The sequence below is a fragment of the Anarrhichthys ocellatus genome, unplaced genomic scaffold, assembly GCF_004355925.1.
Source record: "Anarrhichthys ocellatus isolate YVR2014 unplaced genomic scaffold, GSC_Weel_1.0 scaffold22, whole genome shotgun sequence".
NCBI lineage: Eukaryota > Metazoa > Chordata > Actinopteri > Perciformes > Anarhichadidae > Anarrhichthys > Anarrhichthys ocellatus.
Window position 1 is genome coordinate 1,930,843 of NW_022280052.1, and position 19,205 is coordinate 1,950,047.

Below are 19,205 nucleotides of genomic sequence, written 5' to 3' on the forward strand. Positions count from 1 at the left end.
TAAAACGTTTAAAACTTCTTTTTCCCACCAAGATTTATTAAACTGCCCTGTGTTTGTTAATAACGTGTTCCTTTTTCATATTTTTGTGCTCTATTATTGCTCCCTCACGCACGAGTCTTGCAAGAGTTAGTCTTTTCTCTATTGCTGCTGTGTGGAAATGAATGGGCTTGCATGATGTCTGCTGAGTATTTGCAGCCTGTCTGATTAGTAAGCATAGATATTGCATGGGCTTGATATTTCACCCCCAGCATGAATAATTCCCCATCAGCTTGAAGACATTTCTTTTGACTTCACACCTTTACACAGCAGTGTGTGCATGATGAAGCAAGACAACAACAACATTACTGTATCAGTGGGCCTATTAATCAGTGTATAATTTAAAATTGACAGTAATATACTGCTGGCGTGAACCCAACCTGGGCTGGCAGTAAGGCTTAGAAAACAGGTCTGAACAGGCCTGATCAATTTGTAGGAGAGGTTGCAGACCTCTAACTATAACAAATAATACACTTTATCTGTGCCTTTCGAGCAAGGAGATATCAACAGTAAAAAATCAGTTTCAAGAACTAACAACTACATCCATTTAGACATAAAACTGCCCCCTCATAACGCCTCTCATGAGACTCAACCCTGTTATTATTTTCCCAGGCTGTGTGGGTGAGTCACTGTGTTCTCAGCTCAGTGTGTGACAAACTTTTATGTGCTTGAATAGGCCGGAGTTCACCCGTCCCGCCTTCCACCCCATCCGTCAATATTCAGCAGCAAAACGCAAAGGGAGGATGGGACTGGAACAGACCTGCCACAACAAGCACAGGTAGAAACCAGTAACCCAAACACACACAAACACATACACAAACACCAACAGGACTAAAAGTTCTTCTAACACATTACTGGGGAAACCAACTAAACCAATTGTATGTATTAACATCTGTGAGAGCTGGTGGAACTAAATGCTGAAGACCAAAATAACTCTGTAAAATTAAGGGCTACAAATATATGACTTGTTTGTTGATTTTTCCAGGAGCAGGCTTTGGTATGGGCAGTCGGTCAGCCACTACTAGCCCCACAGGCTCGGTCAACAGCACCCCCACCCACCAAAACAAGCCAAACACCTTGGACCCGTTCGCTGACTTAGGAAACCTCGGGGGAAGCCTTGGAGGTCAGTCACTGGAAATATTCTGTAGCACATTAGCCGTTGTTATTTCAACCTTACTATATGTCATAATCTCTGTCCTTTGCTTTAGCAGGCCCTAGCTTCTCCAGCAAACCCACCACTCCTACTGGAGCCGCCCCTTCCCTCCCTCCCATGGGCTCCCCTTCGCGACCTCCTCCATCTCCCCAGCATGCAGAAGGGTGGCAGGCCAACGCAGGAGCCGGCTTCCCATCGTGGCAGCCAGGTGCTGGAGGCGGTGGAGGATGGCAACACCAAGGACAGGGCCCTGCCCCGCAGCCAAAGCCCAGCCCCAGTCACACCCCCATGACTCACACGTCGCCCCAGAACCGACCCAACTACAACGTCAGCTTCTCTGCAATGGGGGGAGGCTCGCCCAGTGCTGGGGCCAAAGCACAGGCTAGCATGGGTGAGCATGAGATGTGGATGAGATGTTGTCTCTTATGATGAAAACGATGTGGTCAGGTTGTGAATTTGTTAAATTCTTGTAGGCATGAAATCTTTTACATAAATTGCCATAATTATTTGAAGCTAGATGCCCTGTATACATCATATCTTTTTAATTACTCCTCTCTACATGTTTATCCATATTGTCTCTGTTACATAAAGTGCCAAGCCCTTTCATTCTTTAGTGGGAGTTAATCTCTCACTCAATCAGTAGCCCTCAGAGCATTGCAGCATGTAGTACAGGATGGTAAGTGGCTTAAAATGGCTTTAAAACAGTGTGTTTTCTGTCTTTGTTGTTTGCATTCCTCTCTCCCAGGTTCTAAGCCCAAAGTCTTGCATGCCAACTTTGATGACCTGCTATCTGGTCAGGGCTTTGCAGGGGCCAAAGATAAGAAAGGGCCCAGGACTATAGCAGAGATGAGGAAGGAGGAGATGGCCAAAGAGATGGACCCAGAGAAAATAAAGGCAGGGGATTTTTTCTCATGTGATGTTGAGCAACATCTGTGTACTAATCATTTAAAGAGTGGTTTGTTGTCCTTATTTGCTGTTGTATTTTTGTATTGGATGTTGTATTCTGTATATTTTGCTGTTTCTTTGAGAAACACCATGAAGTCCCATGACTTTTGCATCACTGAGTAGAATTGCATTTCAGTCATCTGTTTATCCAGTGTAGCACAATACAAGCAATTCAGTAGCTCCCAAAAGTAGGATAGTGCACTCAAAAACCTTTGGCTATTAAAGCTTTTCTGTTTATTCCAGATTTTATGACGCAACCGATGTAGGTCTCCCATGACCAAACTTTGGATCCTCTAATTACTATAAAAACATTTTTACCAGAGCCAGAAATCACTGAAAGCATTTCTAATTATTGTTTCAAATCTGGCTCCCTCTCCTTCCCGCTCCCGTTTGTGACCCAGATTCTGGACTGGATCGAGGGGAAGGAGCGTAACATCCGTGCTCTGCTGTCCACCATGCACACTGTGCTGTGGGAGGGGGAGACGCGCTGGAAGTCTGTGGGCATGGCTGACCTGGTTACTCCGGAACAGGTTAAAAAGGTCTACCGCAAAGCAGTCCTGGTCGTTCATCCAGATAAGGTGAGACACATTATGACTGGTGGACTTAATAATAATAATAATAATAATAATAAAGTGAGGATCTATACCTGTATGAATGCAGGGAGAGAAAATAAGACTCTGTCGCATTTTAGAACAATTACAGTTTTATTCAGATTTTCCCCATCACACACATATATATTATTAATATATTTTTTGGCCTGCTCTTTTATTTTGAAAACACCATATATAGAGAATAATTTAACTTCTCTTTGGAACAAACTGGACTTGCACAGCAGTGTTGTTACACAAAATAAGGAAATGTTTTATTATTATTGATACTTGTGGGTCAAATAGTGTAATGTTACAATTTTTTACAATTGTTGAACTTCAAAAAGTTCTGTCAACACCAATCACAGATATAGAGCACATTTAAATGAATTGTGTTTCCTCATTTAGTGTATTTGTGTTTTACAGCTGTGTCCCTGAAACCCCAAACAGAAGTTGAAAGTTCTAAAACACATAATCTGTTCAAAATCATGTTTTATGAGCAATTCTCATAAAATTAGTAATTATCAAGATGGTAAAACAAAGTGATTGACAACGTGTTTTGAAGCACATTGTTACAGTTTTACTGTAATCTAAGAGACGTATACCATCTAAGGATTAGTCATGTTGGCAAAGTTAAAATGAAAATCCTAGTGCCATACGATTGCAAGTTGTTTGTACTTAACTTATATTAAAGATGAACTTTTTCACACATGATATAAAGAAAGAGAGTAATACAATGAAAACAACCAAAATGATCAGCACTTCAACAGCACGATGACCCATTGAACCAAAAGCAGTTTTCAACCAATCAAATAAAGAACTGCTATCCTGGTGAACAGTTTTGGCAGTATCATGAAGGTGGTTAATTACATCGCCAATCGTAGCGTTATAGTCAGGCACAAAGGTACAACATTCAGAGCCAATGACAGCACACGTTCCTCCTTGGGCTGCTAAAAGAAAATCCAAAGCTGCTCTGTTTTGTAAAGCTAAAAGTCTAACAGAGGCAAGTTCAGTTGACAGAAGCATGAGAGCCTTACCGGTTTCATTAGCTATAACTTCTATCGAATGAGACAAATCGGCAATTTGATCTAATGCAGACATAACTCCGTAAAAAGGAAGAATGGGACCGAGTGCATTCTTGAAATTTGATTGATGGTGAGTCCCAAAGACATCTGAAAGTCCACGTTGCACCCGTTTGACAGCTTTCTGGGGCAGGGAGTGAGCCACCCTCATAGCCGGGATGACGTAGGCCAATCCGCAGCGCCCTTTATAATCCACGGGAAGATACGGGTACGCAAGGTTTCCACATACCCAGTACATTCCTACAGGAGAGGAGATGGAGCATCTGGCAGTGCGGTGAGCTAGAGCACTGAAGCGACCCTGGCCTGCTGTTGCCAAACATTGCTGAGGTGCAGAATCCAGAGATTTAAATTCCATATTGGTTTGTCTTGGGTCCCATTTGAATGAACGAAGGCAGTCCGATTGTCCCACGTGTGTCTCGCCGTCATTCTGGAGACACCAAGGGAATGTTTTTGGTATGAGCTGTATGGGAACAGGTTTGGGAGTGTTGAGACATCTGTAGCAGTTCCCATGTCCTCTAGAACAGTTAAGTGGTCTCATTTTGGAGAGCCTGGAACAATCAGGATGAGAATAGGACTGAGATAGCGGAATATGCATGAGGTGGCAGGTGTCGCAGTCAGAGGCAGGTAAGGCCATCAGAGGTAAGCCTTCTCCAGCTGTGTAGGGCATTAGGCCACAGACATAACAGCTAGAAGTAGGGCTTATGTGGTTGGCTACTTGCCATGCCATAGTCAGAAAAATATTGATACCATCTACGCTTGCGTCTGGTGCCTTCATGACCTTTGGGGCTCCTATGGTGCATTCCACCAAGATCAGTGTGAGGAGGTGTAGGATCAGGGGCATTGTTGCAATGAATCCACAAATTCTGGCTCCAGATCTTCACAGTCAGACCCACAAGGAAAGTAGTTTGTGCCTGTGAATAAATACAGTGAACTGAGGCAAGGGAATGGCAAGGGAAAGGCAATCATAACAGCAGCCGGTAAAATGAGCTTACCTGTGGTTTCAGTCTTCAGGGAAGCCTTTTTCTTTTTACTGTCAGGAATGCTCAGTGGTTTAAGGTTATGGCTCTGTGATCTGCTGGGAGAAACTACTTTTTACCCTTCTAATCTTCCTCTCTTTTATCAGAACAAGTCGGTGCAACCCCAAATGTACGCAATCATAGGGGTCTAGTGAGTGAATCACAAAATCAATACCCACTGATCAATCAGTACCAGACGGCAGCATTTAGAACTGGGAAGACTTAGAGAATGCTTTATGTCAGATATGGTTCAACTGCATAAGCCCACAACAACAAGGGCTCATTGATTTAGTATGGCTAAAAGTAAATGCATACAAGGAAACATAAAAATAGATAATTTATCTGAACTAAACTAACTTTTTTTTTACTGACGAACACAATAAAATGTGTCAAGAACAGTGTTTGGAGGATGAATATCTTTGTTATTGTGCAAAGTTTTAAAGTTTAATTAAATCAAATGGAGTATGATGATTGCATATTTTTGTTTAATTTGTTCATTAATTTGTTTGCGTAAGGTTTAGTTTTTTTAGACCTGTTTGTTGTTTTTTGCCAGCTACATTTTCCTCCCAAAGGTTCATCACCTCTGTGTGAATACATTGATATTATATCAGTTTCTTTTTTTGACTGCAACCACAGAGTCAGATATTTTAAGAGCCTGTGTCAGCTTTAATATGTCTGGCCAAAGCTCAACCTGTCAAGTTGGGTTTTATATCCAAACTTCCCTCGTTTGCATCACTCATTTGGATATGGCCAGAAGTGGAGAATGTTTTCAGGTAATTTTTCTATGGGTTTATCTGTTTTGTTTTCTGTCTTCCCTCACAGGCAACAGGAAAGCCCTATGAACAATATGCCAAGATGATTTTCATTGAACTAAATGATGCCTGGTCAGAATTTGAAAGCCAAGGACAAAAACCCCTCTACTGAATAAACAGAGGAAGTGAGCGAGGAGAGTTATCCAATCCAAAAAATGTGTCACCATTTCTGGTCAACATACTTCAGCCACACCCTACAACATCTGCCTTTATACCTGTGCTTTGACCCGTACTTCTCTTCTCACCACACACAAACACAGAACATCCAGTTGATCTGCAAGACGGCAAAAGACTACAGAACTCCAGCCTCCAGACGAACAGTGTGACTGAACAAACAACTCCCCGTAGCTCAATTGTACCTTCCCACTGTATGTATGTGGTGCAACATTGCCCTTTCTCTGTTTGTCCTTAGCCCCGAAACACACCCGGCAATCAAAGCAGAGTCACCGGGACGTCTAGAAAAACAAAAGAAACGCTTGATTGAGGGGAGACAGATCAAAAGTGAGCGAGAGACGACGGACACACATGATAAGATAAAAACACATCAGGGAGAAAATTGAACAAGCGTTTCACAGACGGCTGTCAGTAAAGGATTCAGAGCGCCAGCGTAGTCTGTAAGGCACAAATAAGCATTCAACAGCATTTAGCCACAAAACATTCTGCTGTACTTTGTGTGAAAATTGGATCCACGATCAGTTCTGTCATGTCAAATTCACAATTGAATGTTCTTCGAAGGACAAAAAAGTCAAGTTACAATAGGTGTGTCACTGACAAACCTGCTTTTCATCCAAAACAGGTTGTTTGGAACTGTAAATTTACAATCTATCTTATTTAGAAAATTGTAATGAAAGTGCAAAGAGAGTGAAAGCAAACTGCTATTAGCACTTTTGACAGTAACTGAATACTGGTTGGCTTCCATCTCCATGAGCCTTATTTATTTAGTCTGCTGGGGATAATTGAAAAAGAAAATGAATGGGGCTCTAAAATAAAAACACTGGACAGAGGGCTGCTACAGTTTAGGTTGCCGACTTAATGTTCAGATGTCAGATTGACAAAAAGGTGCTTGTACTGGAAGAGTGATTCATTTTTGGTGTGTCTGATGTAATCAAGCCTTGTGTGTTTCCACGTTTGAGGAAACTGAGGATTGTATACTGTATTTTAGGGTCAACACATGTACAACATGGAGCACCTCGGGGCCTCATGCCTACTCATTCATAAATGAACACATGTATTTTTGCAAGGGAGCTCTGTGAAAGCACAAACTTCACTCGGTGCAGCTTTGAAGGAAAGCCATTGTTATTTATTTATTTGTTCACTTATTGCTTTTTTTCATTTTGTTGTTTTGTGTATCAGACCTGCTGCATTTTTTTGTGGTTTAAAAGAACTGAACGTCATCAGCTAATGTATGTAAAGGACATGTTTGGGATTTGAGGGCCATCAGTCATCAACTGACTGACAAGCTAGCAAAACATGGGAATAGCTGAACAGTTGATGATACAAGGATGTAAAATATCCTCACACTGTAGGATGATAATGTAAACTGTTGGAGAGAGAATTAATGTGGTTCACATTATCACATCTCAAATGACTACTTTCACTCAGAATCTACTTATATCTGCTTACATTTCAACACTTTATCAAAACACTGATTTGCAGTGATTGTACATTGGTTTTAAAAAAAAAAGAAAAAATACTTTATGGAATTTGTTTATGTTTGTGAGATATTTTCCATCTCAGCACTGACACTTTTTTTTGATAGTTGATCATTATCATGCAGCTTTTTGTCTGGCTGAGTAATACTGTCATGCATCTCATATCAACATCAAATTACACGACACATGGCTTGACATGTTAGTTTGAATCCAGAGCAGATTTGAATTCTCTCCATATCATTTCACAAATATTCTGATGTGATTGTTCCTTTGTATGTTGGAAATTGACTCCTGACATTGTCTCCTTGTGTAAAAAGTGTTTCACAGTCCTGGGATGAAGCCCATGGGCCAATGACAAACATATGCAAAAACAGAATATGTAATTACCTATTGGAAAGCGGAAACTGACGCAATTCTCAATCTTTTTTAGGTGTTTGAAGTTTCACAGGAATCCAATGATCCTATAACATCTTCCGCCTCCAGCTTTGCGATACAGACAGAGCTCTACTGTAGAAGCCTGTCGAGATACTTTATTCTGTTGTTTGACATCTGTTATCAAAAACGTGTTTACAGTCAATTTTCACACGCACAAATTGAGCAGAATATTTGCCTTTACATGTTCATGAACTGTTCTTTATATCGATTTCATGCTCTCTGGTTCTCTCTATTTTGGAGATCTAGGTTGTTAACCCTCATAACGTTTTTTTCCCCCTTTGTTTGACTTCATTGTTACCCAGGATTCACATTGGCTGTGTTGAGGATTTTGACTGGATATACTGAGTATGACTGCTTTAAAGTGCTGTTTCTTTAACTGGACAGAGCGTCTCGACTGAAATGGGTCCCTGGACAAGACTCTGGGTCTCAGTCAGAAAAGGCTGAACTCTGATCTGGAGGCTACTGCTTTCTTTGGTGACTTACCAGACACAGGAAGCTTGTAGTATGTGCTCCTGTGCTCTATTTACACTGAGGACCTACATGTGAAATAACCCCCATAAGCTCCCTCACTGACTGAATTCTCTATCTGCAATCTTACGGCTATGTTAAAAAGCTAACCTCTATACTGTAGTCAATGGATGTGTGTTGGTTGAAGTTGTGGTATGTATGGAAGTGATCAGATTTGTAAACAGACTACTGTACGTTATGTGTTTGCCTGTCTGCTGTTCAAGTATTACTAAACTGTGTACAAATTATGTTCATGTGTTCCTTTTCAGGTCTGTTTACCGTTACAAGATGTACATAATGATCAAGTGCAGTGCACAACAATAAATAGTAAACAGAAAACAGAAGCAGCATTCATCAGGTTTTACAGAATTTGTTTCTTGATGTGTCTCCTTTTGATCACTAGAGGGTAGCAGCGTACAACACATGAACTACACTACTGCCGTCTGGAATTACGCACAGTGTGCTCATTGGTGGAACAAGTACAGCTCATTTACTTAAGTAAAATAATCAGTACCACAGTCTAAAACTACCCCATTATAAGTAAATGTCCTAATGCGACATTTTACTTTTAAGAAGTATTTTTTGCAAAATATTAGGGCTGCCCTCTTTTTGTCACTTTGTCGACTCATTGTCGTTTTGGTTACTGTCAACGAAGATATCTTTAGTTGATTTGTCGTTTTTTATGCTTTTTTCATGATACATGACTTATTTTGTTAAACACAATATTTAAAGCGGTGCTTTTGTGTGAATTGTTGTGGAGAAACTCAAAATCTTTATCTGATTAGTAACCACAGCTGTCAAATTAATTAAGTGGAGTAGAACAAGAAGGAAATATAACCTCAAAATTGCACTTAAGTACAGTACTTGAATACATGTACTAAGTGTGCTTACAGGAAAAGTAGGACAAAAACTTGTTCTGTTAGTCAACAGTCAGTAACATCATCCATGAGTTCAAAACATGTCATGTCTCCCCTTTGGAAGTCAATGTGATGAAACAGTTCCCTGTAAAAAGGTCTGTTTTGTTGTTTTCAATGATGCGATATACGTATATGGTGATTTCATCTCAGAGATGTTCCCTCTGAGTAGAGTTGCAGCATTTCAACACTGACGGTAACGAAACCAGACTGTATCAATATGCTGCATTACAATGCTGCTGTTCGCGACTTCATCTCCTCTCATATGTGACCAGTTAGGGGCTCAGATGCGGGAAACACAGGACTGCAGTGTCAGCGTTTAACTATCCAGGAGGAAATTTAGGGTCATTGAAAATAACTCCCCCAAATTAGTGATTCATTGTAAAGTAAGGTTACTGCTGCACTCTTCAGTTTTTCCCCTTCTCTAACTTTCTCTGCTGACGCACTTTCACGGATTCAGCTCTGATGGATGAGAACCATTAACCTTTTTCGTGTTTATCCTACATCATCTTCATGGATGTTACAATAAAGAGGTGCTGCTGCTACTAACTAGATTAAACATATGACGTATGCATTAAATGAAAGAAATATACAATACATGAGCACTCAATTTTGATTGGAAATGAGAAACAAACTTTAGGGCAGACCTTCCACAGGGCTGACTGGTTCAACCGTTTGTTAAAACTAAATTAAACCACAACTTTCTCACAGTATGAATCATCATCTTATCACCTCATGGGGAAATAAAGAGCCTGCAAAACATCAGACAACTTGCTTTCATCTTTGCATCCCTGCTAGAGTGAATAGCATGGGCTTATATAAAATACTGGTGCTCTATTTTATTTGTAATATTTATGATTTTATTTATTGATTTATTGATTGTGGTGTATGTCCACAATTAGACTTATATTACCTGAATTTAAAGCCAAAGCTAAAGACTGGTATGCTGTTTACGAAGAGGCAGCGCTTTAAATAATTTCAAGTTTAGTTGGAGTGAGTGTACCTTTCTTTCACACAATAATGACATTTAACCGAGAGAACTTTGTTTTTATTCAGGACTGTTGCCTTAGAGAAGCTGTGACGTTGTGATGGTGGAAACTGAATACATGATGGTTAAGCACTATACCGTCAATTTATCCATGAAGGCACTTGTTCACTCGGTAAAAGACATGTTGCTGTGAAACCGGATATGTCTGGAAAACTGGGCATGTACTGTTCTGCTTAGGTCCATTAAAATAAATGATCCTTAAAAAAAGGAAAACTTAAGGGTCGTTGTACAACTACACTGTGCACTGTTGTTATCTTAAGGCTGCCGGGTAATTGTCATGCCTCCAGGGATGCTCTCCCCCAGTCTTAACATACAAATATGTTTTCACATGGTCTCTCCAGTGAATGGTCATTTATAGAAAAACTGTGCACTTAGATTTGTGGATGGTTCATTTGTTTGGAAAGTCTTTGTTTTAGTTGTCTAGTGTAGCTGCTTATTTGAGTTGTATGCTTTGAATGGTGTAGTTGTGTGTAGCAGGAAACACATTTTTGTTTCAAAACTAAAAAACGGTCATCAGTGAAGTCAGACCTGCAATGTCCAAAATATCAATAAAAGATAAACACAACATCGTCCAACAGTATAGTTAATGCAAGAATACTGTCTGTTTGAAAGGTGTCAAGTAGATGTTATTTAAGTAGAAACTTTGACTGGCTGGTGACATTAGAGGTAAAGTCATGGAGGATTCATCCTCAGGGCATCACGGATGTCTGTATGAAAACTAAAGGGCAATCCGTCAGATAGTTGTTGAAATATTAACATGTGGACCAAACAAATTGACCAACAGGTTGACATTGCCATCCATTTAAAGCTGCATCGCAAGCATGGCTCAAACACTGCGGCAAAACAGGAAAGCAGCCTGATTTAAAGTCCATTGCTTCTAGTTATAATTGTCATCATGTTTATCAGGAGACAGCCTCGTTGAGTCCATAACATGTGTTTTAGGGGAAGTGCTCTCTGGCCTCATTATTCTGTAGCAAGACCTCAGTTATAGTGTATTAATTATCCCATGACCCGCACTCGCAGCTATGCTCATAGTCTCTCAAATAGCAATGTTGTTTCGTGATTAAAATGCAGCATTGCAGACTAAACTGGCAATGCTGATGCACTCATGCTATTGTCAACGTTCTTTAGTGGTTTGTGGGTTTCTAATATTGTAACATGTGGATTGGTGTTGAGATGCTGGGGGTTGTTGACCAACAAAACAAATAATTTTTAAGGGAGATAGTTTGCATATTTAAAAGTTTTGTGGTTAATGTCTCTGTAAAAGTGTTTCATTATGGTTGTTTTATGAGAAAACTGTTGTATTACTGCTGCTCTCTTTTGGCTGAATCACACACTTTCAGAATATATTTCCACACAATTGAACAGATTGTGTAACATGGAGTGAAGGGTTAGGGAAATTGCTGCATTAGAGCGTGTGTGTGTGTTTGTGCGTGCGTGTATGTGAATAATAGGAATTTGTATCTTAGATAGTGTTGCATCGGGGGTCAGATTTCACACAGAAACAGAGCATTTGATTTAGTTTCAACATCTTCTTTGGCATTTCCTGTTTTATTGCTTCTGGGAACACACAACAGAAAATGAGCAGACTTTACTGATATATAATGTTTTAACCCTTGGTGATCAGTAACATTGTCTAATTTGTGACTGCTGGACAATCAGTCCAGAACTGCCCGGACAGATCATCAGTCTTGGCTTCAGGAAACGACAGGTCAATGACTGCAGACATTTTACAAGCAGTGGAGGTTCCCCATTGATATAAACACCATTACACTGACACTTGACAGGGTCCTGTGAAGACACAAGACCTGAAGGAACTGAGAAGCCAAGATGTGGAACCACCTGACTAATCGAATCTAAATCCAGCTGCAGGGAGACGTCCCTGACCGCTGCCCCACCATCCTGAGATGTTCTGGGCTTAAATGGGCCAAACATCATTGAAGGATGGCTTCACGCTATAGACCCAGCAGCTGTTACAGCAGAAATGTCTTGCAGATTTCAACATCAACCTAAACTAACCAGTAAAATCATTATGGTACCACAGAAGTCAAGATTTTGTTACGTTCAGCATTTTGTGGACCCAAATGCAAACACAGACAAAGAGTGTAGAAGAGTAAATGAAGGAATCACTGTAGGGACAAAGGGTGATGTGGTTGGTGAGGGGTTAGGGAGGAGCAGCGGAGGGAGATGGTAGCAGAGCAATGGCAGGACTGAACTGAACTGAGCAGGGCAGGCTGATGAGGGTGAGAGTGTGGCTGGTGAGATAGTTCAGGGTTATGGTAGCAAGCAGGTGAGGCGAGCAGACAGGGGAGTCAGAATGATCCTGGAGACACAAGGGAAAAGGGTAAGTTCAGGTAAAGCCAACAGCACTAAATGCAGATTACACAAAACGGAACAGCCAAGAACGACAAACCACTGTGGTTACATCAACGATCTGGTGGTGGAGTAGATATACTGTGAAGTTAAGAAAGTGATGGAACAGCAGCAGCTCCGGTGGTGGAAGGAGAACATGGTTGGTAAGACAAATCATCTTTGAATTTTTGAATATTATGAACATAATATATTGTATATAGTTACTGTACATTTTTTGGCCATATTAAGGCATTTTAACCTCTGGACTAAGATTTTTATTAGCGTTGACCTGTAGAACTACAGGTTCATGAAATGTTTTGACATATTTATTTATATACCACTTCAGGTGTCATGCAGGTCAACTTTCTAACTGTGCTGTTGTCAGCAGAGTTTTGGTATCTTACTGGCAGTTTAAAAATAGTGGCCTTCCCCTTCCCACTTCACAAGCCTGTGTTAAATAACTGCAGCTGTGATGGAGACTAACAACAGCACTACGATAATACCGTTTACAGGCATTTAAAATAGAATGGCTGTTGTTGGGGTTTGTTGCTATTCGCTTGTGAAGCTGTTTGGGTTGATCTGATCATCACTTTTTGCGATGGGTGCTGCATCAGTTTTGTGCATTTCTGGATTGCATGGTAGTAGTTTAGTCTCGAGTCCTTTGCACATTCAAACCTGCATTTATACATTTTAGGCCACTTTGGGGCAGCAGAAAAACAGCACTGATGTCCTATAAAGTTGTTAGGGTGAACGTGTTAGGAAACAGTTTCCTATTTACACATCCAGCAGTTACAAAGCAACGCTAGCATTCAGTTGTGTCTCTGGTCACGAAATGAATGTCAAATGTTCACTCTCTTTGAGCTCTATTTTTGGTCTCCACCAACTCATGAGGGAAATATCTGCCTCTTTGGCTGCTGGTTGCTCCACTATCTTCACCAGCTAGTAGCTAACTGAGATTGTGTGCGCATTTGGCTTTCTGCTTAAAACAGATGTCCGAAAACAACGTTATGAGAGTGGTGAAAGAGAACCAAACAAACAAACAATGAGCTGAAAGATGCTAAAGTGCTCCGTAGAGCCCAGAGAACAAGCAAATTATTTCAATTCAAACATTACGATTTGAGCCATAATTTCTATAAAAAATACTGATTATATCAGCTGTAAGGTTTGCGTCTGTTGTAACGGGCCAACATTCAGTTCTCTGCCACCTTGCAACAGCATAACAATCAATTAGAGGTTTTTCTTCGAACTGATAAAGCAGCATGAAGCAAATTTGTTTTGCCTGGTCAGGATCAGGGGCTGCTGTAAATGTGTGTGGCATTGCAAAGGCAGCTCTTGGCGAGTGCGTCAGAGGATTTATGGGGTTGAATGTCACATACACTGTAAACACACAAACACACACAGAGGCACACAGAAAACCCCCGCTACTGTACCTCAAACAGAGGGGAAAATGTGAGCGGATCGCTGACAGAGGGGCTTGTCGCTATGCTCATGTTTATCTTAGGCTCTCCAAAAATCCCTTTCCACCAACAGCTACAAATAAACACATCCAGTCCATGTATATGTACACAAAAATAGAGATGGCTTTCATCCAGTAAACTCTTATTCCCATCCACACTTACAGTGCATACACACCTGCAGATACACAGATTAGTGCAAACACATACACATCCTGGCCTGTGTGCGGTGAATGATTGGTGTGTATTCTGACACCTTGGATCAGAAATAGCCCCGCATGCCCAGAGACACACTGCTCCACATAAAGCTCTCTGTTTGCTAGCAGACATGTTGAGGATAGCAGCTGGAAGGCAAACTTTATTTTCCATGGTATACTTCTCTGGGTCTGCTGTGGGGCAGCTGGTGAGTAATTTGTCCTAAATATTTACAACATTTCATAATTTGTGAAGTGAATGACACGGTTAAGTATGCTGTCAACAATGACACACACACCTGATAAACATTGTGAGCTCTTATGTCTGTGTGTGAAGTTCGGAGCTGGAGTATAGCCTCGCTTAGCATACAGACTGTCAGCAAGGGAAAACTGCTAACCTGGCTCTCTACCAAGTTAAAACATAAACTTTGAAAAGCCCACTAATTAACATGTTATATATTGTTTCTTTGATCTAATAAAATGTCTGTAAAAAAGGACATTTTGAGGTTTAACAGGGGGGTTATGTGCTGAACCATTTATTGCAGTAACTTCCTGTAGTCTTGTTGATGGATATAACTAAAGTTCTTATTTTTTTTAAATACCGTTTTTCACAGGGCCAGACTGAGCTAACTGTCTGCTGGCTCTTATCTAATAGACATATATTCATGTCAAGAAAGCAAATAAACATATTTCCCCAAATTCCTTTGATGCACAGAGATTGATATGGATATTCTCATATCACCTAAAAGCAAAATGTTGATTTATTTCATTAAAATCTCATTTTAATTGAAGCTCTAACCATATCTAATCTAGGCCACATTTAGCTTGTTGCCTTCTGCCTTGCCTTGATATAATAAATGTTCTATCCACTAAAACGGCTTTAGACTCTTCTGACTATTAAAAGCATTTATTCTTACAGCAAGTTATTTCTCTAGCATCTGTGCATTAGTTCAATAAAGGCCATTTTTTCGCCCACAACAGTCGAATCAATGATCATGTTCAGAGCAGGTGCTTTGGCCACAGACACATGTCAGATGAGCCTCGGGCAAAAGCTGACCAGTCTGGCTTCGATCGACAGTCCAGCGCTAGATTCTCAGAAGGAGAGACGTTTTTCGGGGGAACATGTTGCTGCCAATTTGACCATTTGATTTATTTGAACTGGAAGTGCAAAAGGTGAGATCATGACAAAGAGATGTCCATGGTGACGAGGGTCTTCTGTGTTTGCTTAGTTGGACCTCTAGGGCTGAATTTACACCGGAGATAAAAGTGTAAATGATTATTTAACGCATGCTGCTCAAAGTGATCTTCATTGTGAGGGCTGAAGCACCCATGAAGGACAATCAGGTCTTGTTCTCAGACTTTGCGTCTGGGGATTTGTGGTGTTTATTTAAAATTAAGCAGTTAAAAACATAGACTTCAGGCAGACTCTCTAGAATAGGAAAGGTTTTACATGTTTAGAAATACAGTTTTTTGCTTTCTTGCCGAGAGTTAGATGAGAAGATTGCTACCGCTCTATGTCATTTAAATACATTTAAATGTCTGTATGTTAATTATGAAGCTATACTGCAACCATCTATCTAACTTAGCTGAGCAAAAAGACTGTAAATGGAAGGAAACTGCAATCCTGGCTCCCTCTAAAGGTTACTAAATCTAAATTGTATTTATATTGAGAAATACAACAGACACACTTTATTTCATAGTTGAACTTCCTTCTAAATTCCTGGAAATAAATGTAATCTCATATTGATAACAGGGGACATAGATTAAAAATTTAAGTTATTTTTGTTTGTTGAATTTCCTTGAAATAACCACTGCTATTTAAATAATCAATCAAAAACCTATAACTGAATGGCAATCTATAAGTCCAAACTCTCCCGGAAGTTGATTTCGGGAGAGTTGGGTGTTTTGGCGGACTTTGACTGACAAACACAGTCCATCTAAAATCCTGACTGCGTCCGATGATGAGTTAGAAAGCCTGTCAAGTTTAACAATAGATACACTGGTTGTTAATTGAAGAAAAAAGCTTGTATCAAAAACTAGGTCCGTCTATTCATTCTGCGTACCTGCTTATTGGTATTCAAGGTCACAGGAGCAAGGGCTAACATGCCGATGAATACAAAGACATTCACAGTCAACGATTAAAGCTTTTAAGGCTAAACGTCCTTGGACTGACTGAACTTAACCCGACGCCACATATTTCCTTCAATATCACAGTGACCCTGGAATTCAAGGTAGGATTTGTGTAGCTCAACGGGTTAATGTGGCAAGAATGGAAAGCTGGAAAAAGAAATACAAGGCTGGACAAACAAGACAACACAAGATAAACTAATATAACGGCATTTGTATGGATGTACACATGTTAAACTGTCTGTTTGCAGTGTTTTGCTTTTCAAACCCTACATTTGTCAACTATCAAACCTTTTAATTTACAAATCTGAAATGTCTCTTCAAAGTTCCATGGCAAGCTGTAATGAAGGTGTAGCTGGATAAGACATAATTGAAGGCCTCAGGCTGCAGATAAACAACTCAAACCACCTTTACAAACCGAGTTTGCTCAGAAAACATGTGAATGGAAAATAAACAAATCAACACCGGTGATTCAATGGCTCCAGCCAGGGGAGTTTGATTCAGTGAGGGCAGATGGAGTGCTTTCATTCAGAAAAACAGTAGGAAACATCCGTACACTCAAATGACACTTCCTCGTTAGGCTTTATGACCTAAGAGCTTTCATTTAGACAAATACAAGTGTTTGAATGGCTCAAAGTTACAAACCTACGCTCTCTCCACTGCTGAGAGGATGCACATTAAGATTAGGGGTGTATGACTCAGAGAGAGAGAGATAGAACTGCCTGTATGTTATTGCCTGTTGTCTGACTGATGCAGACTGTTTTAACAAGAGTGGGCGCTGAATGAACACCGCAGAAATAAGTGGGTGGCTGGGGAATTGTGGAAATTACAAAATGTGAGACATTCGTTAGCCAGTGGCTAAATATTGAACAAAACTCCTGCATTTCTGCTTCCTTCTGCTCGCTCCACTTGCTCTCTTCCTGGAGTGTCAAATCATAATAAGCCATTTCAGAAACTATTTTTTTTACTCAAGCACTTACTTAACAGAGGTTCCGGTTCTATGTGTCTACAAGGATTAGATCAATGTGTTTTGTACGCGTACCTGCTTGTGATTTATTGAAACAACATTTTTTAAAAGTTACATTTCTTCAAATTAAATATGCCTCTGTAACTAACCAACAGCCTTAATGAGTATAATTTATAGTGCTTTATCAAGACAAATTCATTTAAAAATTAAATAGATCAAGACATGAATGAAGCATTGCATTAATTCAAGCAGAGCATTGAAGTTGGGCTTGCAGCACTTGATTGGCAGCAGTTTCTTCATTCATGCTTCACCATCAATATTCATCGGTTGCTTGGCAAACAGCTGACTGGTAACATCGAATCATATTTATAAAGGTTTACAGACGGCTTTAACAACTTGACACTATCCCTCTAGCTGTTGTGTCTTATCCACCAAATCCAACTGTTAATATATATATATAATAAATAATCAACTCCTTGATTACATGTCTGTCACAAATACTGTGAATTATGTTTAAGTTGCAGTTTCAAGTAGTTTAGCAGTTTCAAAGTGATAGAGCGAGGAGTTATTGTTTAGCATGTCCATCAGCCAATGTGTTAATCACCTACACCTACAACCCCTCAGCTTGACTCTATTTAAACAGATGTTTTGGAGCTTTTTTGTTCTCTTGGCTGTATTTGAAGACCCCAATCTGCATGTTTTCAATCAATGTGCTGCAGTGTGAGATATTGATCATTAAGCTTCCTAGTGGTCAAATTAACAATTGTTCAGTCTCATTCAGTGGGTCTTTTGTGGATAAACAGAAAACAAACTGAAATAAAAATAAATACAATTTTTAAACACAGCAAACTGACACTAAATCACTGCTATGGTATTTTGGAAATCCCAAGCTTGGTTCCCTGAGGAACATCCCTCCATCTGAGAGCATCAGGGAGGGACAATATTTTAAAATTGCTTCCCCTAAAACTCTAAGTAGTTTCAAAGCAGTCACATATTTATATTGAGGTGATAGCAGCTCTAACAAAGCCACCAGATGACAGTCCCCTACTTGACGCCCTAGCTGTTCTTATTGTATACTGGGTGGGAAGAGACAGCTCCCTAGGTTTAAGATAATAAAATCTGATGACGCACATGCTGGGACATGTCACCTCAGCACGTTCTCTCTATTTCAGCCTTTCTCTCTAATTCTTTCCACATTTGTATTTTCCCCTGGAAGATGGAAAGAAGAGACACACTCCCTTACAATTTGACTTGTCTCTCAAAGGAGAAAGTGTATGAGCACATAACCTACTGGTGTGTGGAATAAGTGACAATAAGGGAACAGTTGAATGTATGAGTGTGTATCCCAGGGAGAGATTGTGATCGTGGTTTTATGAGTCACTCCATCGTGCTCTGATAATGTTCTTGTAGCAGTGCAGAGGATAAGCTGAGAGTCAATACTGTGATCTCATATCATCACATCACCGTGCACTCACTGCTGCGCACTGTGTGCTGATATGTGTTCATGTCAGAGTGCGCTTAAGACAGAGAGAGGGAGAGAGACAGAGGTAGAGAGAAAGAAAGGAAGAACCACATGATGAATAAGAAATGCTCAACTCACCCCGCAGGCTCTTTGCGTTGGTCTCGGATGATAAGCGTTACCCCCACAAACCTCGCCGGTGTCATACCAGATGTTATTCACTCACATCTGGTGCTAATGTGTGTTGGTCGTGTGTTGTGCATCGACAAACTCCAACAACAACACCAACACCTTGTGTTTTCCAGGCCAGTTTTTGTTTTAGTATTGACACAAATAAGACCCATAACATCTATTAGCTGTGGCTCTCGATGACTCCTGCGAGACCTTAGGGCTGCACACACTGTTTCTACTCTCACACACACACACACACACACACACACACACACACACACACACACACACACA

General features: G+C 40.3%; 2 protein-coding genes across 5 annotated transcripts in view; both read left to right on the forward strand.

Annotated features, from left to right (window-relative positions):
* Window positions 1-8,577, forward strand: part of dnajc6 (DnaJ (Hsp40) homolog, subfamily C, member 6) — a 35,323-nt gene extending 26,746 nt beyond the window's left edge. For 3 of the 4 annotated variants that reach the window (XM_031859494.1, XM_031859491.1, XM_031859493.1), the window contains 6 exons: window positions 713-814; window positions 1,022-1,159; window positions 1,245-1,580; window positions 1,935-2,083; window positions 2,536-2,712; window positions 5,642-8,577. In XM_031859494.1, the coding sequence (XP_031715354.1) occupies window positions 713-814; window positions 1,022-1,159; window positions 1,245-1,580; window positions 1,935-2,083; window positions 2,536-2,712; window positions 5,642-5,743 (1,004 nt within the window). In that variant the 3' untranslated portion in view covers window positions 5,744-8,577. The remainder of the gene's footprint in view (window positions 1-712; window positions 815-1,021; window positions 1,160-1,244; window positions 1,581-1,934; window positions 2,084-2,535; window positions 2,713-5,641) is intronic. The other variant, XM_031859492.1, reaches the window with a different exon arrangement.
* A 5,739-nt stretch (window positions 8,578-14,316) lies between these two features.
* lepr (leptin receptor) overlaps window positions 14,317-19,205 on the forward strand; it is a 32,728-nt gene continuing 27,839 nt past the window's right edge. The window contains exon 1 of the mRNA XM_031859649.1: window positions 14,317-14,396. The gene's annotated coding sequence lies outside the window, so the exon portion shown is untranslated. The remainder of the gene's footprint in view (window positions 14,397-19,205) is intronic.